The 26,191-nt window shown below is 39.0% G+C and overlaps 3 protein-coding genes and 1 long non-coding RNA gene across 5 annotated transcripts; all 4 read left to right on the top strand.

Annotated features, from left to right (window-relative positions):
- Positions 1–1,457: 1,457 nt before the first annotated feature.
- Positions 1,458–6,034, top strand: LOC306970762 (complement factor B-like). The gene is made up of 12 exons (XM_079566790.1): positions 1,458–1,504; positions 1,574–1,759; positions 1,832–2,011; positions 2,667–2,756; positions 2,834–2,973; positions 3,563–3,695; positions 4,844–4,976; positions 5,082–5,152; positions 5,306–5,334; positions 5,482–5,611; positions 5,687–5,736; positions 5,826–6,034. Exons 2-12 carry the CDS (start codon positions 1,696–1,698, stop codon positions 6,000–6,002), a joined length of 1,197 nt encoding a protein of 398 aa, XP_079422916.1. The 5' UTR covers positions 1,458–1,504; positions 1,574–1,695; the 3' UTR covers positions 6,003–6,034.
- On the top strand, positions 3,987–4,462 carry LOC306970626. The gene is made up of 3 exons (XR_013793414.1): positions 3,987–4,080; positions 4,154–4,288; positions 4,422–4,462. It is a non-coding gene; the product is annotated as an uncharacterized lncRNA (long non-coding RNA).
- Positions 6,035–7,000: 966 nt separating the features above from the next.
- LOC306970761 (complement factor B-like) lies at positions 7,001–13,323 on the top strand. Its single transcript, XM_079566789.1, has 18 exons — positions 7,001–7,060; positions 7,292–7,489; positions 7,928–8,119; positions 8,226–8,399; positions 8,551–8,634; positions 8,699–8,838; positions 9,650–9,800; positions 9,882–10,007; positions 10,093–10,188; positions 10,784–10,921; positions 11,132–11,241; positions 11,347–11,473; positions 11,835–11,967; positions 12,047–12,117; positions 12,217–12,308; positions 12,384–12,513; positions 12,599–12,648; positions 12,992–13,323. Exons 1-18 carry the CDS (start codon positions 7,003–7,005, stop codon positions 13,166–13,168), a joined length of 2,247 nt encoding a protein of 748 aa, XP_079422915.1. The 5' UTR covers positions 7,001–7,002; the 3' UTR covers positions 13,169–13,323.
- Positions 13,324–19,001: 5,678 nt separating this feature from the next.
- On the top strand, positions 19,002–25,886 carry layna (layilin a). 2 transcript variants are annotated; one of them, XM_079566624.1, is made up of 8 exons: positions 19,002–19,202; positions 20,866–20,886; positions 20,951–21,248; positions 22,156–22,313; positions 22,594–22,638; positions 22,714–22,773; positions 22,868–22,964; positions 24,080–25,886. In XM_079566624.1, the coding sequence occupies exons 1-8, from the start codon at positions 19,124–19,126 to the stop codon at positions 24,753–24,755; spliced, it is 1,434 nt and encodes a 477-aa protein (XP_079422750.1). In that variant the 5' UTR covers positions 19,002–19,123; the 3' UTR covers positions 24,756–25,886. The 2 variants fall into 2 exon arrangements, with proteins under 2 accessions (XP_079422750.1, XP_079422751.1); XM_079566625.1 differs by lacking the exon at positions 20,866–20,886.
- The last annotated feature ends 305 nt before the right edge of the window (positions 25,887–26,191 follow it).

Here is a 26,191-nt window from a genome sequence, read left to right as displayed (position 1 = left end):
TTGCTAAATTTTATACAAATGAGGTGACGTTATATATCTGACCTCGACAGAGTGCGCCCAGTTGTACAATTTTCTGTATGTGGACCTCAGTGAAAAAAGTTTGGACACCCCTGGTCTAGACTATTATTTTTTACAGTCTATGGTCTAGACTCCAGATCCATGTTCATGGTTCACACAGAAGATGGTACTGCAGCAGCAGATTTGACAGCAATTTGGTCAATAATATTCATAAATTAAGTATGTTAAGTATGTTAATTAAGTATGTTAATTAAGTATGTTAATCAGAAATGTGTGCAAAAAATGAAATAAAAATATGCTATATCATGTTTGAACAGTGGATAAATCAACCTTGCTGTGCCCCACCTGAGTTATTAACGTATAATTAAGGGTAAAATGGATCATGAACTGTTTCCAAGTACAAACATATTTAATATCAAGACATGCTTAGGGGCATAGCTACATCATGAGATGACTGACTTCCTGCAGTGGTTTGAAAGTGATTCATCAACACGTTTATGTAAAAGATCAATACTGGCTCAATCAATCGGTTGCAAGTAAATGGAGAAATGTATTCACTAGATCACCTACATCATTCTGTTGGGATTGCTTTATCAATGGTCGAATGGGCTGGTCAATACCACATGAGGACAAACTATGTGACTGACTTTTGGGAAATGGTGAAGCAAGAGTTTGTTTTGTTGCACAAGCAAATATTTTATCACTTGCTTTGAGAGCACATTGCAGGAAAAAAAACACTGTTGCTACATTCCCATTACCGGTAACTTCTTTTTTTAAGGTTTAGACACACATGAGGTTTTTCTTGTAGTTTATTATTATTAAAGCCGCATGCCGGACGATCAATTGAAGTGTTACATAAGTTATAAATTATTAATCTTTTATCGCAAATGTCTGTTGTACAATATACTGAAGGCAGTAACCTATTTATTATTACTACTAAAATTCACTTAAAATTGCACAGATTTTCCGCATCACATATTGATTTCTGTTTTTTGTGATGCAGTTAATCAGTAACAGACTGAGCTAAGTTTCCCATCACTCTGAGTTTCTGTCAGAGCTCTTTTTGAGGTGTAGCCTTGGTCAAATCTGCTGCTTTAGTCTTGTCCATGGTCAGAATGAAGCCTTTTATCCACTGGTGCAGATTTACAGCACTTTTTTGTCTCTTCAACCAAGGTAAGAATTTAATTTTTAATAGTAAATTTAATTTTAGCATACTTTTGATTTTGATAAATTACCAAGTAAATACAACGTGTTTTGGTCTCAACTCAATTTTGTTGTTGACTTTGATCAGGAGTTCTAGTTTGGGGTCGTTGCACAGAGGAAAATTTAAGATTTAAAGATGTAAATTACACACTGTCTAACGGGCTCGAGGAAGGCAGCACACTCAAATACCAATGTGAAGAAGGTTTCTACTCATACCCTGATTTGGCGCATGTCTGTACCTACGGCTCATGGGAACCTCTTCCCAAAAGAACTAGATGTAAACGTAAGTAAGGTGACAACTCTTGGCTACATTTTATAAGACATCTGACTAAATATTGTGTTGTTTTGATAGAGGTTGAATGCCCAGATCCAACTGTCCTTGAAAATTGCAACGTCTTGCCCAATGAGCCGAAATACTTTTATCAAGACCAGATCACATACGAGTGCTACGAAGGATACACACTTTATGGGCCGATGAATCGCACCTGTTTATCAAGTGGGAAATGGAGTGGTCCTCATCCCGTGTGCCGTCGTGAATGTAAAGAGATTATTTCACTATGTTTTTCTTCATGTTTGCTTTTCTGTTCAATGTCCCCATTTGTCATTACAGCTGGAGCTCACTGTTCTGACCCTGGGATCCCACCGGGTGCCTCCCGGACTGGCTCCGTCTTTGATATAGGAGAAAAAGTGATATACACATGCAATGACAATCACATGATCTTAATTGGTTCAGAGGAAAGAGTATGTAAGGAGGATCGTCAGTGGAGCGGCAAAGAGCCAACATGCTACTGTAAGAAGCAGACAAAACTGCGTTGTGTGTGTAAATGGAACAAGGGATGCACATTCAGTTTAATTTATTAATAATAATAATAATAATAATAATGCATTGGTTTTATATAGCACTTTTCTGGACACTCAAAGACGCTTTACATTGCACTATTCGTTCACTCCATACTCGGTGGTGGTAAGCTATTATTGTAGCCACAGCTGCCCTGGGGTAGACTGACGGAAGCGAGGCAGCCAGTTTGCGCCATCGGCCCCTCCGACCACCACCAACCACTCACTCACTCACTCACTCACTACATTCGCGAGGCTTCCTGGTGTTACCAAATGGTCTCCCATCCAAGTACCGACCAGGCCCTTCCCTGCTTAGCTTCCAAGGTCTGACGGGATTGGGCATAGCAAAAGCGGTATGACCAATTTCTTTTGGGTTAGTTTACTCTCTTAGTATATAAATGTTCACCTGGATTAAAATAATGAATTGCCTAATTTACACAATATTTTTCTTTTTTACATACTGCACCAATTTCAGCATTTCGTCATGGATTCAAGACAAAATTGTAAATTTAAGGCCTTTTTCTCAAAATGCATTTTTGATACATTTTGGTGAGATCTCAATTTAAGTAGAACCGACAAACATCAAATTTCTTTGCTTCATCTTGCAGACCAACACACTTATGACACACCTCTGGAGGTTTCACAGGAATTTACTGATGGAATAAAAAACACTTTTGCATCTTTGCAGACAGAAACAAGTAAGTATAGACACAGAGATTTTCTGTTGTTTTCCATGAATGTATTATATGATTATGAGTTTTTCTTTCTCATTCAGATGTCACACAGGAAGGGAGAATAATCAAGCTAACCAAAAGTGGGATACTTAACATATACATTGCATTGGATGTTTCTTCGAGCATCAAGGATGCAGATTTTAAGAATGCCAAAGAGGCAATGATTAAACTTATTGAGAAGGTGACATTTATTTATTTTTTTATTTGTATTTTTTTACCAGATTTCTCCTTTTGTCTTTTTCACTTTGTGTTTTTAATCATTGAGAGTTCTTCTAGGGAATTGGCGCTCCACTTTGCTTCTTTTCACTTCTTAATGCAATAATGTGTAATATGTCATGTTGTCTCCAGTCAGCATTTTTGCGTTAGGACTTAGTGTTTGGATGGCCAAGTTTTATGAATATGTTGGTAGTTGCTGACTGAGAACATGGTCAGAGCTGTAAACTGAGGTTGGACATTTAATCAATGCTTTTATTTGTTCAAGTGTGACTGGCATATTGTGGGGTTCTCTAAATTGTGTGGTTGAATAAAAATCGCCACATAAGATTAGTTTAGTAGCACTGCATTATAACAGACAAAGCTGCATGCATTACTTAAGCTTTTTGGCCGCGATCCATTGGCCTCTTGCCGATGCGACTGCTGCTTCTTGGCGAACACATCGATTATCCAACAAAATAAGCACTTTGAGATCAATAAGTAAAAATAAGATTAAGCGTATTAACAAAATATTTTGTAGTGGTCTATCTCCTCATCTTTACTTTTTTCACCCACAGATTGCATCCTTCCCCGTGACTCCAAACTATGACGTCCAATTTTTCTCCTCAAAACCTATTGAAATCATCAACATCTTATCATTTTTTGGCAACAATACCAGGCCTTTGGCTGAATTAGTAGAGCGTTTGAACCGTACAATAACAAGTGTGTGATGCTGATAATTCATTCTTATTTGAGGGTCATGGTAGTGTTTAACTAGTGTGTGTATTTTAAAGAGAGAGAGAAAACTGGAACTAATCTCAATGCGGTCTTTGCGAAAATCGCTGAGAAAATATCTGCTATTAAAACACGACATGCCAAAAACTTTGCAAAACATCAGCATGTCATCATCCTTTTTACAGATGGTATGTATAAGTCAATGTGTTAATGTAGTGTTAGTTTCTAAAACTATATTATGATTATTATGATATATGTTTATACGCAGGTGGGTATAACATGGGAGGTAAGCCCACTGCAAATGTTGATCGTATTAAGGAAATGGTTTTGATGAATCAGCCAGGGAGAGAAGAACATCTTGGTAAGCGCCACATGTTAATTAATTCTAACATTGCACCATTTGTTCAACAACTTCTCTTCCTCTTATATTTCAGACATTTATGTGTTTGGCGTTGGCACGCGTATCTATGATCGCAACATCAACCCCCTCACATATGGGACAGGAGGAAAGCATTACTTCAGATTAGCCAATGACACTGACTTGCGTGACACATTTGATCAGATGATAAGTGAGTACAGGAGAGTGCAGTCATGTTTTTGTGCCTGGGGCTTTGTCTATTTTATTCATGTTCACATTACATGATTACAGTAGCAGTATTTTATTGCCAACGCTTAACATAAACACTTTTTTTTTGTATGCAGATGAAGAAGACATCAGGAGCTTGTGTGGTCAGTATATAGACGGGTCAGAAGACAAAACCAAAAGGGAGCAGAATCCCTGGGTCATGATTGTAAAAATTGTGGTGAATTTTTTCTTCGTCTTCAATAACTTGATTATGTTATATATTTCAGTACATAATGGAAAGCTTCTATTAACCTTACCTATTGTAACCATTTCTTGTTGTTAGACCACCAGTGGGACAGCGTCATCCTGTCTCGGCTCCCTGGTTTCCCCGCGTTTTGTACTGACTGCTGCCCACTGTTTCACAGTTCCCGGACTAATTAAAGAAACCACAGTGGAGCTCACTGACGGCCTTCAGCTGGGAATAAGTAATAGTACAGAATTTTACACATATTTTTGTTCTCTGTATTCAGCTTCAATTGAATGTTTCGATCTGTTGTAGAAGTTAAAGAGACACACATACATCCACGGTACAATATATCAGCCAAAGTAAAAGAAGGCATACGGGAGTTTTATGACTATGACGTTGCTCTCATTGAACTCACAGAAGATGTGCCAATCTCTCATTCCGTGAGGTGAGCTTGGATTTGGTGTAAATACGGCAGATTCAAAACATATCCCAAGGTAGACTGTCAAGAAACTGGTTATTTTACACAACTAATTGTCGCCTTTATTTCCAGAACAATTTGCCTTCCTTGCACTGAGGAAACAGAAGGTGCATTAGGAAAGAAAATACCTTGTAAGGAGCAAGGTGAGAGTTGTCACATCACACAACAATACAATAATTGACAAGATTAACAATTGTTTTGTATTTTTCCTCATTGTTTAGTTAAATTTGTGTGAACTTGTATTTGTTTTCTTTTGGTATCTCTCAACTGTAATATATTTTTTCTGTTTAATATAGAACAGTTTCTGATAACAAACAATGAAATGGTAAACTTTTTGACAAAGACAAACTTCTTTAAAAAAGTTGCCCGCATAAAGCTTGGCTCAAACGTACGTATTAAAAATGTGTATATAAATTCATTGATCTGTTTCTGCCATAAATGCCTCTTACTCAAATGTAACGTGTTTCTGTAGAGACCAACCTGCATTGAAAAAGCACTCAGCGCGGATGGGATCACAACGACAAATGCGTCCATGGTTGTAAATAAAAACTTCTTCTGCACCGGTGGGAATGATAATGAAGCAGATCATATAGCATGCAGAGGTACAATCACCACAAAATCAAAAGAGAACGTGCTAAATTATGTACTGACCATAGATTAATGCATCTTTCTGTTAGGTGACTCTGGAGGGGCTGTGTTTAAAAACTACCTTCGTCGAACAATACAAGTAATGAGTTCTTCACCATGATTTCATCACTAACAAAAAGTGATTTGCTGGTATCATTTGTAATATATACATGAATATTATTTTGACAGGTCGGCTTGGTCAGTTGGGGAAACAAAGTCATGGACAATTGTGGCAAAACAACCAAAGTGCTTTCAGACGGGGACTCGAGAGATTTTCATCTGAATATTTTCAAAGTTGTGGATTTCCTGAAGTCCATCCTTGGGAAAACGTATCAGGATTATGCTCCACTTGTGTTTGTAGATTAGGACCCACGTGATCATTATATTTGTGCCAGTCCAGCTGTGATGTTTTGATGTCTTTGGACAAATGATCGAAATTAAAGCCCTCCTACTCTTTACTTTTGTTTGTTGTAAATATTAACTTAACTATGGGGCGACAGTGGCGCAGTAGGTTGAGCTGGCCATCTCGTGATCGGAAGGTCAGGGATTTGAATCCCAGCTCCTGAAGATGCACATTGTCATTGTGTCCTTGGGCAAAACACTTCACACACCTTGCCTCAAGTGTCTGCATACACTGGTATATAAATGAGAGTGTGTATAAGTATGCCTGATGAAGGAAGAAAAGCGCTATATAAGTTGAGACCATTTACCATATTTGGACAAATGGAATAAACTTAAAATTAAAAATGTATCTTTGTAATTTTTTAACAGACTGGGAGAAAGGGCAAAATATACTTAAAAACACATTCGCAATTTTCTGTGTGTGTCTCGGTCATTTGAAGGGACTCAATTGATAGAGCAAAAGACAAAAAACATGAAATGAACATTATGCTGCAATTATTCTGTCCAAACTGGTGCGCAGACTTTTTTTCATTGTGGACCACATATTGAAGCGTGGAATGGATCACACACATCAGTGAGTTTGATTGTTTTAAACCCTTCAACCATACCGTACTAAAATGTTTTTTGGAGGTTTTAATCATGTAAAATGATTAAACTTAGTAGAAAAAGTATAGCAGCTCTGGCAGCATGTCACAAATCCAAAAGAAATCTGAGGGCCTACAAAAAAGTTTCCGAGCGCCGCACTTTGAGCTTTGTTTTAATTGAGAGTTTTGCCAGATCCATTTACTGTCAGCAAACAGATGCAGAGTTTGATGACCTGACTTTAAGATACTTTGTGTCAGCTTCATCGATTTATATTTGTTTGTGATAGGTAATGAGTAATCGAGTGGGTGGAGTTCAGCGTTGCTTTTGCCAGCACTTCATCATTCTGAAACACTGGGATATTTCGGGTTAAAGGGAGATAATGGCATTTTCTATTCAGTGGAGCTGTTTTTTTTCACTTTTATGTCTTCTTATCCAAGGTAAGTTTATTTTATAGATACTTGAGTTTAGAATTTGGGTTTTGTGCACAGTGCTAGAAAATTGGTTCAAGCACATCTAAGTGAATTTCTCTCAGTATGGTCTTGATAAGGAATCAAGGTGAAGTCAGTCAGGGGGGCTTTTACAGTCTACGGGGACGGGGAACACTATGTTGCCTGATCATGAAGTTAACTGCTCATCGTATTTTGGCTAAAAATGTCTGCATTGTTTAGGAGATGCTGTTTGGTGTGAATGCCCCCTGGGTGGGATGGAGATTGAAGGCGGTACATTCAATTTGTCAAACGGGCAAAATGTGGACAGCATGCTTCGATACCATTGTCCCATGGGCTACTACCCCTATCCAGAGCTGGCCTACAGGTGTCACGCAGACAACCGGTGGACCCCTGAACACAGGAGGTCAAGATGCAAACGTGAGTAATTTATATGCTCTACTATTAGGACATCTTTACAAAGAAAGACTTGGCTGTCCTAAGGTCAATCCCATAGTGATCACAGACTTACATTTAGAATATAATGCCTTTACTCAAACCGCACCATTATTGCATTCTTCTTTTATGACCCACACTTGATTCTGATAAATTACCACACTCGACTGGGGCTGACTGAGATGTGGCACAGTTGGTTCAGACAGAGCTTCAAGTGTCGTTTTGAGCTGGGCCTGAACCTCCGACCTTTTCAACCACAATAATGAAACAATTACAACAAACCTGACATGAAACTGTTCTGTTTTATTGCCTTAATGTTTAGTTGCAGCCCTGTGAGGCAGGGCTGTTGTGATATTGGGCTATACAAAACCATTGATTGATTGATAGTAAAATTGCTTCTCACCCTCTGACTTGTTTTCCCAGGGGTTGAATGTCCAGATCCAACCGTCCTACAAAACGGACATATTTTGCCAATACATGAAAATAGGAAGTATTATTATGAAAGCAAAATCACTTACAACTGCTACTCAGGATACACGTTACATGGTCCTTTCCGGCGCACCTGTTTGGAAAATGGGAAGTGGAGTGGTTCAAATCCAGTGTGTCGGCATGATTGTAAGGAATTATTACCAGATGCTCAATATAATATAATGCTCAAAACATTATATTATATTTGTATAAATATTTATTACCGCATATTTATAGTTTGTTTGTATTGCAGCTGGAGATTGTCCCGATCCCGGTGTCCCGCCTGGGGGCATGAGGTCTGGAAACTCTTTTAACATTGGAGATAAAGTGATGTTCAAATGCAGAAGCAAAATGATTTTGATGGGCTCCGAGGAAAGAGAGTGTCAGTTGAACGGCCACTGGAGCGGCAGCGAGCCGTCCTGTTACTGTAGGAACAAAACTTTCTTCTATTAATATCACATTAATGATTGAAAAATATATACATGCTTTTTTTCAGTTGAGGTCAGACATTTTTACAAAAACAATTACAATTGTTAAATTATTTCGTCGTAATTTTCTGAGCTTTCCCGTTTTGGCAGACAAGCACACGTACGACTCACCATGGGAGGTTTCAGAGGCTTTCGGTGGGGATATCATGAACACTCTTTCCTCAAACTTAGTTAGTAAGTAGCAAGTTTGACGCTGCCTTTGTCAGTGCTTCTTTCTCACTGTGCTTCTTTTGCTCAGATGAAACACAGCAAGGACGGTCCATCAAGTTAACACGCAATGGGACACTCAACATCTTCATTGCTGTGGATGTTTCTGAAAGCATTGACGAGCTTGATTTTCTAAATGCCAAAGCAGCCATCATTACGCTTATTAAAAAGGTAATCTATACACTATATGCACATAGTGATGTGCATGTTGAATAAAGATATGACTTAATTAATTACCCTATTTTAAAGACACAAACTCCTACTGACAGCTATGTTGATAGCAAACTATAAAATAAAGGAGTTTTCAGTTCTTTTTGTATTTGTAAATGTAAATGTGGATGTTGGAAGTGAAATCAAAATTGAGCACAAGACAAAATGGAAAACATAAAAAGATTAATTAATTGTTGATTGATTTATATGCAGTCAATAATAGAGTATATTTTCTAAAGTCCAATCATCGAGGTTAAACTATTCCTAGATCAAGTTGATCCGTTACAACATATATGATTATATATGAACAAGATGTGATCTTGCTTGTTTCCCTTCTTTCCCCCTGGACAAAACCTTTCAGTGTGGAGCTTGCATGTTCTCCCTGTGTCCTTGTAGGTTTTCCCAGGATGCTCCAGTTTTCCCTACCACTAAAAACACGTATAATAGGCATGTTTGAGAGTATGCCTGTGGGACAATGACTGCAAATTAGTCCATATACAATCCAGCGCATGAGTCCCATGTGTGTTCATTAACATGCACTATCCTGACCAAATATGCATGATATTGAATGACTGAAATTTCTCATTTTTAAGAATAAATGTATTGCTGTTTTCTAGATCCTTTTATCTTTATATGAAGGGAGTGTGTGTTATAAATATGTTGCTAAATGTTTGCACTGATTTATGAATTGCCTCCCTCGAGTTGTTTCTTAATATATACTGTAAATATTTATATAATTCTGTGTTTGTAAGGTGATGTTTTGTGCCCACAGATCGAAAACTTCTCAGTGTATCCAAAATATGAAGTAGTTTTTTTCTCGTCCAAAATCCAAACAGTCATTAACATTTTAGATTTCTATGGGCCTGGTAATCCACCACCACTAAAGAAATTCTTGGATACATTTGAGAACTTTTATGTTGAAAGTGAGTCACAGCAAACACATGTTATGTTTTATGTAATGTATAATACATAATGGGTCTGACTTACTGTTCATTGTTTTGAAGGAGAAGATAAATATGGAACAAACATCAACGCTGTTTTTAATCAGTTTTTGGTTAAACTGGGTGCAATAAAGCAGCGGGACAAACGTTTTAGTGAGCATCATCATGTGATTATTTTGTTCACAGATGGTAATTACACTATTTTAAGATATTAGATACTCTTCAATTATCATAGTTTTTGATGACACCATAATATTTGATCTTTTAATTGTAGGTGGTTATAATACAGGAGGTGCACCGACTGATACTGTTGAACGCATAAAGTCAATGGTTTACATGGAACGACCTCAGGAGAGACAAGAACACCTCGGTGAGAATGAGTCAAACAGCTTCATGTCATTTCCTTCAGTGCGCTGCTACTCATGTTGTTTCATTTTTGTTTGTTGTATTGTGAATAATAATAATATGCAGCGGACTCTTCCTGCTTTTTTGCAATTTAAAGGCTAATGATGTTTGTGTGCAGAAAATATGTCCTTCCTCCAACACCACTGGGGCAATCTGTGGACAGCCACAGAGCAGTGTCTGGAATTACCTGGATGATTTCCCTATTATGCATATTTTGGGTATGGGGGGAAAAGCAGCCATTGGAAAAAATAATTATTACATACTTTTTTTTTTTGGGCAAATCCTAGAGTTTTGTTGTTGTTTTCTCTCTTTTTTTTTCTGGGCCAAGTCCTGACAAATGTTAACTTGGTCTAGCTGAGGTTTTGTCATTGGTAAGAAGAACATATTATGTCCTAAACCTTACCCTGGTTTGGGTAACACCAGCTTTAGAAATGGATGGGTAATTGTTTGCTGTCATTTGTTGTCATTTGTGTAGACTTACTGATGGGTGATCTCTGATGATATTATGTCTGATAGTCTATAAACTAGAAAGTTAGGTCTTGTGTCTCTTGTTATTGCAGACATTTATGTGTTTGGCATTGGTTCTTCAATTTATGATGGAAATTTGAAGCCTCTTACTGTTGGGACCGGCGGCAAGAGCCATTACTACAGACTGCAGAATCTGGAAGAATTACAGCTGACTTTTGACGAGATTATTGGTGAGTGCAAGAGTGCAAGAAAAGATTACTGCATAGTGTAACTGCACTGTTGAAATATCACAATGTCTTTCAACAAACTCAACTGAACAGTTACAATTACAAGCTTTAGTTTGGCTCAAGATATGTCATATGGTCATTATTACAGTTATATGTACTGTAAGCACTTTTTCTTGCTGTGCAACACTGATTTAATGTATTTGTCGTGTGCAGATGAGTCGGACGTTAGGGGCAGGTGTGGCCTTTACAAAGACTACGGAGATCTGTATGACAGCAAAGAAAAAAGGAAGAAGTTCCCCTGGGTCATATATATCTCAGTATTGGTAATTTTGAATTCATTACAAAATGTTTAAAATAATAATCTTTTGTTTTGTTTTGTTTTTCTTTTTAAAATACGTGTTCATTAGTTATTTGTTCTGTAACTTTAGACGGATGGAACAACAGAATATTGCCTAGGCTCTTTGGTTTCTCCTCGCTTCGTCTTAACTGCCGCTCACTGCTTCAAAGCTGAGAGCAGTACAGCAAAACTGGAGGTGACATCTGGCTATCTGTTAGGTAACACAGTTCAAGGGTACAATTTGGGGGTCATTTACCAAGCGTTTGCTCATGTGCAAAGCGAGCAGCAAAAGTGGATCAGCAGACGAGTCATTTATGGATTTTTTAACTCACGCAGCATTGTCTTATTTACCGCTCATATTTGGTGCTCTAATGTTGCAATACAGGTAACATCAAATGATAAATCAAGTGCAACATACCAACAAAACAGCATATTTTGTTTTTTCAGCTTGCACCGTCTAGTTTGCACCTGTCTTGATAAATGACCCCCTTTGTGTGCAGCTTACACGCTCAGTCTTTAGTCACTTCTTTATTTTATTGAGCGAATCCCGATCTGTTGTAACAGTGTTTCTTGTTGCAGAGGTTGAAAGAGTCCATAAACATCCAGACTACAACATTCGCGCTAAAGTGGACCAGGGCGTGGCGGAGTTTTATGACTATGATGTGGCTCTCATCGAACTTCAACAAGATGTTCCAATAACTATTTCTCTGAGGTGCGTTATTATTATGTGCACATTAACCTTTTTCTTTGTACTAGCAAAAATTAAACCTTTTACTCTTTATTATTTTTAGACCAATTTGCCTTCCCTGTACTGATGAGACCAATGCAGCAATAAGTAAGACTTTCACCTGCAACCAACAAGGTAAGGGCCACATTGTCATATTAAAAACATGCTATTTCAGGTTTATAAGTATAGCTTTTCAGTATTTTAAACTTCATTATGTCTTGGTTTTAATTGCAGAAGATTTTGTACTAAAAAACCATGACAAAGTAACATTTTTGACAAAGACTAATCTTAGGGAGAAGGAAGCCCATGTGAAGCTGGGTAACGATGTGAGTGTGATTTAAGTAACTGCTACTGTTGATGCTGTCGTTCCCACATTCACCTGAATCTTATGGCCCTTAAAGAGACACGACTGCATAAATCAAGCGCTGAAAGCTCCCAACATCACAACAACTGATGTAACACAAGCTGTGACAGAGAACTTCCTCTGCACTGGAGGTCAATTTCCATACGTGGACAAACTATCATGTAAAGGTAAGCAATTTAAAGATTATTTATAAATTATGTACTGTACTAAAATTAAATGAGAAATAATTCTGTTTGCTGTGTTTGTTCGCAGGTGACTCGGGAGGTGCTGTGTTTAAGAACTATGAAGGACGCACAATACAGGTTAGTAGATTATGTACTGATGAAAGTATTGTCATTCAAAGCATAAAAATAAAGCTTGTGCAGGAGTGAAAATACACACTTTGATACTGATGGAGTTTAAAGACAAGAAGCCAGTATTTTGGTGGTTGTCGGGGTCGGATCGGCCAGATGGACACAGATTGGCTTTAGTGGTGCAGCTGTGGCTGAAATAGCAGCTTACCACCTCCAAGTGTGGAATTAATGAATAATGACTACCATCAAGGGATTTTGCTTTTAGAAACTTGTCAACTCAAGCTAATAAAGTGCAACACAAGTGTAAGCCATTATGATGGTAAATACAATATATGCTGCTTTCCCCTCACAGGTGGCCCTGGTGAGCTGGGGAAACAAACAAATGCCTGGGTGCAGATATGACCAGCTCGTCAACTCTGATGCTGTCTCTAGAGATTTTCATATTAATCTTTTTAAAGTTTTGCCATTTTTGAAATCAATCCTTGGGAAGACGGGTCAAAATTATGCTCATCTTGCATTTATAGACTAGATCAGTTTGGGATAACTCCATGTTTAATTCACATCTTTCAAACATTTGGCAATCCACAGAAATCAGAAATTACCATCTGTCCAGCCTGTCGTGTGTAAATGTTAAAAAAGAAATAAAATGACTATCTTGAAAACATTGAATAGCATTATACAATGTAAAAAAGAGGGAAGCTGACCTGTAACTGTTAAATGTCTACCAATAGATTGAAGAGGCCTTGACATTGCTTTGAAGAACGGAAACCTTTGAGAAGTTATGTGTTCAGAATATAAATAATGCCTTTTTGAACACATTTTTGGTCATATGGGCAGCCCTCTCAGTGGAGATACCCAAACATCCCCCTTCACTTCCTTCAGCGTTTTGTTTTTGTTTAACTTTTGATAGGCACCGGTAAACTCTTGATAGACACAGGTACAAATAGATGGAGGCATCTATTTGTACTCGTGTATGAACGTACACCTTTTATATTTAGGAAAGTTGAATGGAATACAAACACATTTATCAAGCATGTTCTTAGTCCTTTGACAGGTCTGTAAGACCTATTTTTATCGTTTATGGTCGTACTAATGATAAAAAAGGAAAAAAGAAATAAAAAAACATTTACCAAGCATTCTAGCAAGCAGCTAGGTTCTTGGTTCAGGCTTTACACAGTCGTTTTGTTCCTATTTGAGAAATATAGACTCTTTGTAAATCTTTTTAAACCTTTTCCGGTGGGACCCCATTCCCAGGCCAGTCAGGAGACATATTCCCTCCAGTGTAGGTCCCCCCCACGACTTCCTCCTGGAGGGACATGCTTGGAATACCAAGAAGACATCCAACATAGAAACCCACACACAGCTCATGGACATTGATTAGAGTTGATCGGTGAATTAAGTTTTGCACTGGGAAGAGGTCTGTAAAAAACAAAAATCAACTGAACCCCACATGAACGGAACATCCCACACAGGACACGGTAAAAACACTTCCCCAGATCCAGAAACCATGTGGACTGGTTGTGAAAACTCCCATGAACCATTGAGCTCCCAGTGGAGGGGGAAGAAGCCACGTTAGTCGTCCTATATCTGAGGTTTGATTGTCAAGTCAGATTCTCCTCTCCAGAAGAGACATTACCAGGAAGGCTAAAGAGTGCAATCTCCCTGTCGTTAGAATACACACTCCAGTCCACAGTCTCCCATACTGCTCCTGTTCACTGGATAATGTAAAAAGATCAAATTTATCATTTTGCAGTTACATTCATCAAATAAATGTTTCTTTTGTACCCATCTCAACCAAATACACACCTTTAAGCACCCCCTCAGGGAAGCATTAGGCTGCTCTTAGTTCAGTCTAAATTTACTTCTCTCAAGGCCCCCACATTAAAATATTGCTTGCATATTAACATGCTGCATTTCTCAAGAAAACTTCCTCTACATTTTTTAGCGTCTACTTAGAGAATTACTACTGTAGCTCATGAACCCAAACTCTTTTATGGCTCTGAGCTCTGCTGATGGTGCGATTCCCCTTAGGTCAGCCCCTCTCTATCTACGCAATGCGGACCGTCCGTCTGGACTCGTGCCAACCCAGACTATTCAATTGCATTTGCTGCAAATTTCAGTCCTTGTTTCAAACCGAGTAATTAGGTTTTCTGTCTCTTTCTGGTTTAATTTAGGTGATGAAACAAGTTTATTGCTTATTGTTCTAAAGCCTAATGGACAACAGACTATTTTAGTGACTTCAGATGATCTGTAGTGGAGCAATAAGCTGTCAGCTTTTTACTTAATGGAAATATAGATACAGAGCAATTTTTCGAATAATGGCTATTGGCTAAATGTCGGACAACGGAGAGAGGAGGTGCATTTTCAAGATGGGTGTTCCCTGATACCCCCCATAGCTGTGAGGGCAGGGTCCCACGGGTGCACTGTGCTGGCTTCTGCTAACTAACTAATTGGGATGAATGGAGCCGGTGCATGGAGTAGACAGTCTGTGTAAGAGGAGGGACTAATGGGAGTAGGTCTAATTGAATGAACTCTTCGCTTTAGTGCCACGCCATAAACAGAGAGGAAATTTAAAACGGGATTTATTTGTTATTGGATTGGGGGTTGACGACTGGGTTACCTCCTTGTCTTAACTGCTATTGTTAGGAGTGTTGACCCCAATTTCCCGGCTTCGTTTTCCAGCTCCCTGACTGAAACCAATCTGTTATGGGTAAACTGATTACGGCAGCAGGCGGTATACATAGGCAAATGAAGATGTCCCGCCCACACACGCCCCTCTATTCTCTGTGAGCACACACAGCATATTCCTGATGAGGCATCCCGCTGTTAAAACTCAGCCTGATCTGTCTCTCCTCCAGCTTTAAATCAACTGCTGAGGCCATTTTAGAAATTACTACCATTAAGAAGTGCATACCCCACCCCTCCCAAGTTAGAAAAGCTGAGGCTCGAGGATAACAAGCCTCTGCTGATCTGGCCTTCTCTGAGTATGAAATTATGTGGACAACACAAGAAACTGCCACCATTTATAAGCAATAAATTTAATGCTGTGTAGAGAGGGGCAGTGTAGCAGAGTCTGCCATCTAAGATAGACTTGGATGGACAATCATTACCACTTATGTAATGTTTTACAGCTGATAACATCTGTCAAAATAATACAATTTTATGGATCATACCCTGAAACGTAGACCTAATTCTAATAAACTATTTTTGCAGGGTTGGCAGTGTGTGGGAAGTATTGTTATTTTTACTCATGGATCATACCTTTAAAATGATTAGATCAGGGGTTTTAACAATTTTAACTGGACCCCAAACACATCTGGACCTCTCATTGCCAAATATATGTGGCACTTAGAATCTTTTCTGGAGTAAACAAATTAAATTAAACTTGGCTTTTCAAGAGAATGAACAAGTTTGCTTTTGTCTTCTTGATTTGTAACAGCCTTTATGTTTAAATTTATGTTTTATGCCTTCACGTTTAAATGCAGATGTGCATTGTGTTGCTCACATATTCAAAATAAAGAATAAGATCATAAAAATCTGGTTCATTTTAACGCATTATTTTGTTATTTTTACCTAATTTCACACAAATCAGAATCACTACACACAAAAAAATGATCAAGTTAAACTAATAGTTAATTAGTTTTGTTAAGCATGAGAAAGGTGCATTAAAAACACAAAAAATAGACATTAGAAAGTACTATAATAAACAATATTCAATTGTCAAAGGTCATGTGACTATTTAGCTTAGAGAATTTGTGCTGAGAATTTGTGCCTGATATCTCTTGCCTGAGGGCAGAAGTTGGAAGAAGTGGGAACTCTCATGGGAAGGGTTTATAACAATGTTCTTCGCTCTATTCAGGCATGAGGCCAGTTCTATAGAAATATGTTTTGCCAGTGAGGGCAGTGGGAGGGCAGCTATAATTGTTAAAAAATAATGTCTTGATGTCATGATCCCCACCATAGGGTCCCCCAACCCCTCAGAGGGTCTCGAATAGTCCCGATCCCCACTTTGGGAGCCAATTCAGGTGGCAAATAGTCATCTGTATGTAGTTTAGTTACTGATGGGATTCGCGGCTCTTTTGTGGAGCAGAATTTTTCTGATTCATTCATTCAGAAATTTCTTTCTCTGATGGCTTTGGGCAATTTCAGTGCATTACTTCCTGATTACACATTAAAGCTTATAGCCAAAACTCAAAGCAGCAACTCGGTACATCACAGCCTCATCTTTCTTGACTCGATAAAGTGAAAGTCTGTAACATTGCAAAATGAGGAGAGAGAGAGTGTGAAATTTTCAACTTAGCAATCAAGTTCCTCCTCTCCTGCTTGGACCAGAAAGCCTCTCCTAGTGTGCAAAATAAGGAGCAGCTCCCTTCCCCTCGCTCCTAAGTGGACCTGACAGGTCAATTCGCAGGAAAGCTTGTCTCATTGGTCAAATTGATAGCCTGGGGTTTCACAAGTATAAGGGTTTTGAATTAGTGTTCGAGTGACTGAGTGGTTAGTGCTCTCACCTCACAGCAAGAAGTTTCTGGGTTCAAGTCATGGACCGTGTGGGGCCGTCCAGCAGTTTGCATCTGCTGCCATAGTCTGGGTGGGTTTACCCCGTGTTCTCTGTTTTTCCCATTGACCTCACACAGGTACAATAGGCAGATCCACAAGGTACTCCAGAGCAAACCTGGCTCAAGATGTAAAGATTGAAAGACTATTAACACTTAACGCTATTTTTTTAATGGTTTAATCATGATGACTACGCCACTGAATGGGAGCATTGTCTTAACTGCAGCTGTTATGTGGTTGCAGTGTAAAGTAGGGCTGGACAATATATTACCAGTGTCTGTGCATAGTGGTGTATGAATGAGAGTGTGAATGGGTGACTGGTTCCTTACAGTAAAGCGCTTTGGGCCTGATGAAGGTAGACAAGCGCTATATAAGTTGAGTCCACTTACCATTTCACCATTTACCGCCATATTGAGTGAGGAATGTCCATATCGCAAAGAAGCCACATTATATTGCTAAATCACAAAGTTTTTGCTAAAACAGTGACAGCCTTAATCTTAAATACATTTTGTTAAATTTTAGCCTTGCTTTGGTCCCAATTTTGTCTTGGTTTGACACAATTATACAAACTGCTTACAATTTTGTCAAACATATACTGTGTTCAAATTGTTATTAATTTTTATTATTGCAATGTTTAAAACAGTTATTGATTATCATGCAGCCCAGTGGACACTATAGTGCTATTATCTATGACAGTGGTTTCAACCATCAGAACAAGTACCTTCTCATAAAACAATTGACCTTCCAAGTATCACTAGGCTTAGATCAAATTAAGCCTAAACCGGATCTAAATTAGGTCTTAAATAGATCTAGATTGGACTAAATTATGTCTAAGATGGGTTTATACCATGTCTAAACCAGAAAGAATTACTGTAAATGCATACCTAAACCACAAATTAAATGTCTCCAATTAAAATAAATGAAGTCTAAAGGAGCCCATGTGCCACAGTCTGAGAACGACTGCTTTAAGGAAAGAACTTTAGTGAACCGATAGCAATGAACATGGACGTGAGAGAACGCTGGCCCATTGGCCTAAGATGAATTATTGCTGAAAATGTTGTATCAATACTGTTTCTGTTTGTTTGTGGCAGGTGGCCATAATAATTGGTTACATTGATTGGTGTATGAGATATTTATCGAGCAGTCACCGATGTGAATTTATAGCGGCATTATTATCTTTTTAAGTGGATGGATCTCATGATGCATTGACATGAGCTATTTGTCTTGAGAGTTGTGTTTTGTCGAATGACCTCATGATACATTGCAAATAGTGATGTCAGGGTTTAGTAAGCATGCATCTGTACAAACATATTGACAACCCTGTTACTTTTAATCAATTGTAATCTAGATTCACCTGTGCACACTGGCATTGGCGGTTTGATTTTAGTCAAATCCAGAGCAACAAGATGTTTTTTGTGCTTCAAATGACACTGCACTCTTGTCCACTGTCCACATGAAGTTCTCTCGCTTAGTCCTAAACTCAATAAAGATGCAAGGCTGCGCTCTTAGGCAAATATTTTAAAACACCTTTGATCACGTTAGGGGGGGATCATTTTCATGTAATACTTTTGTAATGATAATATCCTGAAGCTTAAGCAATAAAGGCAGGGGAGAAATCTGCTTCTTGTCAGCGTTTACAATGAGAAGCACTTGCAGGATTAGATGTCCCGCGATCGATGCAGCCTCCTGCCCCAATCATTAAGGCTGCTCTTAACAGATTACTGCCCCCCGCCCAAACACGCACATTTTTCTTATTCTCCTAACGCTCCTCCTTCCATCTCCCACTCACTTTTCCTGACCGCAGAGTATGCGCTGCCGGGTGTCATTTGTCAATAGGTCTATCTGAGCTGGTGGAGCTTTTATTATTTAGGTTTTGTTAGTTGAACATGAGCAGGATGATCTAAAGAAGTTCTGAAGAGACTTTTCAAATATGGACCTCTTGACCACGTTTACTCTCTTTTGGTTTTTGTATTGTTTCAACCTATCTGGAGCTACAAGTCTCATCACAGGTAAGTCACAAATAATCACATGCTATTGGAAAAGTTTAATATTTATTATCAAATACAATAGGCCATTGGTTCTCAACTGGTATGGCGTCAGGACCCACCATCACCGTGGGAGGACAAGACTTCCTTTGGTATAATGTAAAATCCTGCATTTTTCACACCAATAATTGTTGAATGAGCCAAAAAAGCTGCAATTATGATGGGAAAAAAAAGAAAACTGTAATTTCAATAGACACAGGTAGTATTTCTATGCTTTTACAGTACATAAAAAAAAGTTTTCTGCCAATGGCTCGCGGCCCACTGAAAACAGTTCCGTGACCCACTTTTGGATCCCGACCCACCAGTTGAGAACCACTGCAATACCTTTACAGATTATTGTACGGAAAACAGGAAGTGTTTAATTGGTTTATATTCTAGTCCTAAACAGCCCGTCTTTACATCCTTTAGCATTGTTGAAAATGTGTTTTCTAATAGTCTGATTTGCTAAAAAGACTCTATGGTTAGGCTATAATAATCAATCACTTAACCCCCACCTGAACCGGGCACATTTTCTCCAGTTTAGCATTACTCAAATCTAAAAGCTTTTTGACAAAAAGCGTCAAAATAACAACGAAATCGAGGATGAAAATGCAACAAAAAAGTGTCAAAGCAACACAAATGCCACAAGAAAGCCAGAAAAAAGTGACGAAAATGCAACAAAAAAATGACAAAAAAAAGTGATGAAAACACAACAAAAGAGACGAAAACACAACAAGAATTTGACAAAAACGCGGCCACTCCGCACCATAAACATTCTGTAGGTCTTAGCTTTCAAATGAGATGTTACACTGGCTTATAGTCGGTAGACTCCAGTCAAGAAGCTTCTAGATTTGGGTTAAGCCAAACTGGGGGAAACTTGCTAGGGCAGCGGGGAAGAGGTAAAATCCCGTAAAGCAGTTGTTTCCAAACTTTTTGAAGTCATACTTGTGGTCATCATTGATTTATCGTTTAACATTTTAATTGTGTTTTCTTCTGTTTTTGTTTGATTTGTGTTTATATCACTATTGTGTGTGTATATACCAATGAAATACTTTCATAATAATAATCAAATGTAAATACCATAAAAAATATTAAGATATCACTGTGAAGAATTAAATAAACAAAACAGAAATGCATCTATTTTATATGTCAAAAAGTCAGAAATCAGATATTTTTTAAATTACACAAGTAGACGTAAAAAGTAGGATTGTATGAAAGAAATACTTGCAAAAGTATTGCTACTTCAAAAGGCTACTTATGTAACTGAGTGGCCTAAACCCGACTGTGTTCCTGAGTCACTGTGCGTAACGCTAGAGGCAGGATGATCTAATTAAAATGAAATTGTCTGCAACTTGTGGTGGCCTACTGACCCTGTGTTTTTACAGTGTAGCCAGTTCAAGTTCAAACATATGTGGGCATAATTTTAGTCTCTGGGGCATATCCACCTAGGCCTATATTTCTCCATTGTGAGATCATTAAAGTCCTATCTTATCTTATGTTATGTTATCTTATGTTATATGCGCCTGCTGCATGAAGATTATCTGGCATGGCTTAATCAAGAGATTAAATCCTCATTTAAATCCTCATTTCCTCACCATGGTTCTTTTGTGTTTTTCTCCTCTTATTCCTCTGGATGTGGGGCTCAAAGCGGACATCTTTGAAGCCAGAGGTGAGTTATCCAAATCTATGCAACAGTATACGCCTCCGCTGGTGTAACAAAAGTTTATTTCCAGGGCAGCGCGTGTGTAAAGCTGGAAAGGGGAAGCCGTGCTACAAGCTGGCATACTTCTCTGAGCTGCGCCGGCGGCTGAACTTCGTGGAGGCCGAGCACGCCTGCAGACGGGACGGGGGCCAGCTGTTGAGCGTGGAGTCCGAGGCTGAGCAAAAGATCATAGAGCAGCTCATAACGGAGCTCCGGCCCACCGATGGAGACTTCTGGATAGGGCTGAGGAGGAACCACGGGGATGGGGATAGCAGCACGGACTGTTCGCCTCAGTACTACTGGCAGGACGGGAGCAAGTCCACGTACAGGTATTGACGGAGGAAATGTATCTCTTACTGCAGTCTCTCTCTCTGTCTCTCTCTCTCTCTCTCTCTCCAACTTGATATCCTCTTTGATGTAGCCTAATTCTGAAATGTGATATACTGTATAATATAGACACAATTGAGAAGTGACGTATAGGCCCAGATATTGTTCTACGCTTGGCTTAGACTTAAAAAGTTGTGCCCACTACATTTAATTGATTACTGTGTTGTACTCTTCGGTGGGTCCTCTCAGTTACCCATATTTCATCAGTATCCTTTTTCAACCTGCCAAAGGTAAAGTTAAATTAACGATTTCAATGGTAAGTAGGCTACTAAAATAACAGCCTATTTAAACTGCTGTATTAATATGCCCATGATTATCATATCACAATAGTATGGATTCTATTTGGATTTTATCTATTTTAGAAGTTCTGAGGACCCCCGTAAAGCTTTGGTTAGGCTCTATATTACCAGTATGCTATACTATCCACTATTGTACCCCGCCCAAGACTCAAAGCTTCTTGGACAACAGCTTCTTTCATTTAGAACTCTTCCACCTGAACCGAGCATATTTTCTCCAGTTCGACTTCAGCCAAATCTAAAAGCTTCTTGGAAAAACGTGTCAAAAAAGCGACAAAAAGAAGACGAGCCCAACAGAAAGTGACAAAAGGCGACAAAGAAAAAAGTGGTGAAAAAGATGACGACAATGCGGAGAAAGATAGATGAGTTTTGTAGGTCACAGCTTTCAAATGAGGCACTACCCTGGTCTATAGGCTGTCAGCTCCAGTCAAGACGCTTTTAGATTTGAGTAAAACTGAACTGGAGACAATGCATTCGGTTAAAGTGGGGGGTTAAGTGGTTAATGAAATACGATGTGTTGTTGTCTCATTGTTTACTGTGGTTGTATTTTCAGAAACTGGCACTGGGATGAGCCCTCGTGTGGATACGAGGTGTGTGTGGTCATGTACCACCAGCCTTCCGCTCCCCCGGGACTGGGAGGACTCTATATGTTTCAGTGGAACGACGACAACTGTGAGACCAAGAACAACTTCATCTGCAAGTACACTTCAGGTACAGAATGCAAACCTAAATGCTCAATAGTGGCAGACTGGTTAGTGCTTCTTAGTGAAGCCAATGTAGTTTCATCCTCCTCCCTCCTGTATCTCTCATGTAACCTGCGTAGATACTGTGTTCTCTAATCTCTATGGCCCTCACCAGCTTTTCCATATAAGGGTTCATCTAAATTGCCCATTGGACAGAAATGTTGCACCGTTGATGTCTTCCTTTGTTTTCTCTGCTGGTCCCTACAGTCACTGTCAAGGATACACTTTTTTTTTTTTTTTTTTTACAGAGCAAAAATTTGATGTGACTCCTTCGCCCAACGTCACACAATCAGGTACATTCAAATTAGTCAGATGAAGAAACAAGGAGTATTTATGATCAAATATAATGCAGTGTTATTTCATTTCAGATGTTGTGGGGTCTGTGTTACCCTGGACTCCAAGTGAGCGCAACAGTAACCAAAATACAGGTTTGCCCCAATTTAATTTGTCAGCTGTATTTGTGTTTATTGAATTTTTAACACAACTGGACATGATCTTCTGTTTGTTTGTTTTATTTTTTAGCTCTGAATCTGGTTTACGTCATTATTCCCACCATCCCTTTGATTCTGCTGTTCCTTACAGTGATGGGAGTCTGCTGTTTCAAAATGTTTGGCAGAAGGTGAGGCAGGTCTAATCTACAGAAACAAATTAGCAAAGCGACTATAGATAATTTACATCGACATCCCTTGAAGATTAGTATCTATGGCAACACACTGCCACATTGTAGCTTTTTTTCTGGAGTTCTCAAGCGTCTATTAAAGTATCCAATAAATGACAAATGTTCAATTTTTAAAGGCCCAAAAGAGTTCGGAAAATTCCACTGTTGCCATGGAGATCCGCCATCTTTGCAGCTGTTAGCATACATTTCCATTGACTAGCATTAGCTGAAAACAGTATAAAAAGTGGAGAAAGTAGCCGTGGAACAAGCTGTCGAGTTACTGCTGGTAAACACATCTAACACACTGTGGTGTCCAAGTGTTTTAATGTGAACAATAACTCCAGTATTTTAACTTTTAAAATCTCCACTGGTTTACAATTGCTGCTAGTCCCTTAATTCTTAGCGATATGATAATCAAGCATTGGGCCTTTAAAGTGCATATTACACATTAGACACGATCTTTGCCAAAACATAGTTAACACAATTATATTTTGGATTTTTCCAAAGATTGTACCCAGCATTCTTTAGCTTGGGCGTTTTGGTGTTGTTTATAGTTTTATATAAACTTATTGGACACTGACAGGAAGTGACATAGATCAAGGCGAACAACTTTAAACTGTTGCCATACCAACCATGTTAAGTCAATGGGAAATTTGTCAAATTGCTATGGAACTTTACCTTCATCTATGAAACTTCCTGTCAGCAGCTTAAAAATTCAAATAAAATAACTTTTCTGCCCAACATTTCTTCATTCAAATATTGCTGCTTCACTGAAATAAAAATTATATTTATGCAACTGATGAACTTGCAACTGATGTCATCCATCTAAATAAGTCATATTTTCAAAAGCATTAAAACCTGTCACATGCACTTTAAGGAAGTGTGCATTTGGTTCAGACTATCTTCTGTGTAAGACAAACAAAAACAAATAGAGAGCAATGGATTGAATACATTGTATTCTAATTTAATTTAAATATAAAACTGTAGAAGACCTTAGACCTTAAATAACACTAGAAAATAGTTTTATTGTTACACACTTATTTGCAGAATATTAATATTCTCATTGTATTTGAAAGGAGGACGCAGCAGAAGTCCGAAGTGTGCCAGACTGAGCCAGGCCTCTGTCCAAGTCCTGCTTCGGGCAATGTCTACAATGTCATTCGGGCCCAGAAGGAAGACGACCTGGCGTCCACCCGTCCACACACCAAAAACACCTCTTTCTTAGGCTCTTCCCCCGACACTCCCACCGGAGACTACGATAACTTGGGCGGTCGGGACACAGAGAGCGGCTTTGTTACACTAGCCAGTACAGAGAGTTGCTTCCTGAACTTTGACCTCAATGACCTCAGCCTGGGGCGTCGTGGCAACTTATATGATAACAGTCTGGGCCGTCCCGCCAAGAGAGACATCGGCCTAAACGGAAGCAGCCTGGGGCGTCCCGCGGGCCACAGGGAATTTTACGACAGGAGCTTAGGGCGTCGCACAACCAAAAGTGAGCACTACAGCAGCGGCGTGTATGTTGACCCCGACATGTATGACACAAGTCTCTTTGACCCGAAACTCAGGCCTCCTATTGTGAAGGCCGACTTGTATCAAACGTACGTCAACAACGGCAAGGAGGACACTTTCCAGAGCAGCCTGGGCACTTATGGGCGGCGCAAATCCTACCAGGCAAACGTGGACTATCGAAGTGGACTGAATTTAGATAGTGGGAGGAGATACCTGGACTGGATCAACCGAGAGAACTATTAGATCTCACAGCAACTCATTTTTCTGAAACTATGTCGAAACCATGTGAGAAAGTCAAACCAATGGTAAAAAAAAAAAAGATTCTATAGGCTATTTACTCATCAGGGATAACATTATGACCTCTGAGTTCTGAATACCACAGACCACATGGCACTTGTGAGGATGTGCGTTACTTTTACCATATTAGACAGAAACTGCGCATTTGGAAGCGCCCGGGGGGCCATCTCCAGATTGGATGCTTTGGAGAACATGCCAACTCCACTCAGAAACGCCCACATAGTCCGGGAATCACACTCAGGAACTTCTTGCTTTGAAACATGAGCACCAATCACTCAGCCATCACGGCACCAAAAGCGAAAAAAATAATAAAAATAAAACAGGAGTAATCTTGTGAAGATCTTACAAACTACAGAATTGGGTTAAACCATCTCTGAATTTGAAGCTCTAGTAAAGAGTTCCCAAAAAGAACAGGTGATGCACTTGGGCTGCATGTTTTACTGGTTTTGATACAAAATCAGTGCAGTGCATGACAGTTTTTCAAACACAGTGCTGCATTAAGTCCACTATGAATTGGCAGGAGGTTATAATGTTTCTGACTGAAGTAATCGCTGACATTTTTGTGACATATGTAAATGGTCTGTTGATCTACATGTAAGATATAACATGTATAGTATCATTTATATTGATATTTATTTAATATAAAACATGTGTGTCATTTTCTGGCCTGAACAATCACCGGGGCTGTTTAACTGTTGATATGAGACTGATTCCTAAAGAGGGGCAGTCTGTTTGCATGGCCTTGGTATGTTGCTTTTGCTTGATTGGATCAAATTGAGGTGTGTAAGCTTTGTATCTGTGCCTGAATTCTTTTTTTCTTTCCACTTCAGATGTTTTTACTTGCTACCTCTAAATGGCGCACATGCCACAATACGCCTTCAAGGAATTTGCCTTAATATGTCGTCATCATTATTTACTTATTTTGTCTGTAAGAGTTAAATGTAGAGTGAGGTAAGAGGTTAATGCAGCTGTTTAGTGCACCTGCAGCCTGACAACGGCATGACACTGACTGTAAAAACAACCCCTAATGTATATTTGAATGTTTAAATGCCTTGAAATCTCTGATGTGAGTTTGTATGTTTGTTACAGAAACTACAAATTAAAGTATTTAAAACAAGCTTTCTTTCTGCCTTCCAGGTGCAGTAATTTGCATTTACCAAGGTTTAGCGGAGTCCATTCCAGACTGAAACCTTTCCATTAATTCAAGTGTGCAGCTTGTGACTCCTAGTGGCTGCATGATTAAAAAACGAAGAAGTCACATTTCAGGCACTAGAGCTACAACTGACCTTAGCTTGTCTTAAGTTACATGAACAGACATTTGAGCTACTCCTGAAAGCCTGCTCTAGCACTAAACAGGACTTGATTGGAGTGCGAAGCTGGCA

Source organism: Gobius niger (assembly GCF_951799975.1).
Source record: "Gobius niger genome assembly, chromosome: 11".
Lineage (NCBI taxonomy): Eukaryota > Metazoa > Chordata > Actinopteri > Gobiiformes > Gobiidae > Gobius > Gobius niger.
The sequence above is the reverse complement of the archived record's forward strand: the minus strand, read 5'-3'. Positions and strand labels throughout refer to the sequence as shown.

Bases quoted from the DNA above. Each gene is read 5' to 3' on its own strand.
- LOC306970762 (XM_079566790.1), top strand. From the start codon at position 1,696: ATGAATCGCACCTGTTTATCAAGTGGGAAATGGAGTGGTCCTCATCCC. The intron at 4,977-5,081 runs GTGAGCTTGGAT...CTTTATTTCCAG, and splicing joins CCAATCTCTCATTCCGTGAG to AACAATTTGCCTTCCTTGCA. The intron at 5,612-5,686 runs GTACAATCACCA...TCTTTCTGTTAG, and splicing joins AGATCATATAGCATGCAGAG to GTGACTCTGGAGGGGCTGTG.
- LOC306970761 (XM_079566789.1), top strand. From the start codon at position 7,003: ATGGCATTTTCTATTCAGTGGAGCTGTTTTTTTTCACTTTTATGTCTT. The intron at 8,635-8,698 runs GTAAGTAGCAAG...TCTTTTGCTCAG, and splicing joins TCTTTCCTCAAACTTAGTTA to ATGAAACACAGCAAGGACGG. The intron at 12,649-12,991 runs GTTAGTAGATTA...TTCCCCTCACAG, and splicing joins ATGAAGGACGCACAATACAG to GTGGCCCTGGTGAGCTGGGG.
- layna (XM_079566624.1), top strand. From the start codon at position 19,124: ATGGACCTCTTGACCACGTTTACTCTCTTTTGGTTTTTGTATTGTTTC. The intron at 21,249-22,155 runs GTATTGACGGAG...TTGTATTTTCAG, and splicing joins GGGAGCAAGTCCACGTACAG to AAACTGGCACTGGGATGAGC. The intron at 22,774-22,867 runs GTTTGCCCCAAT...TTTATTTTTTAG, and splicing joins CAACAGTAACCAAAATACAG to CTCTGAATCTGGTTTACGTC.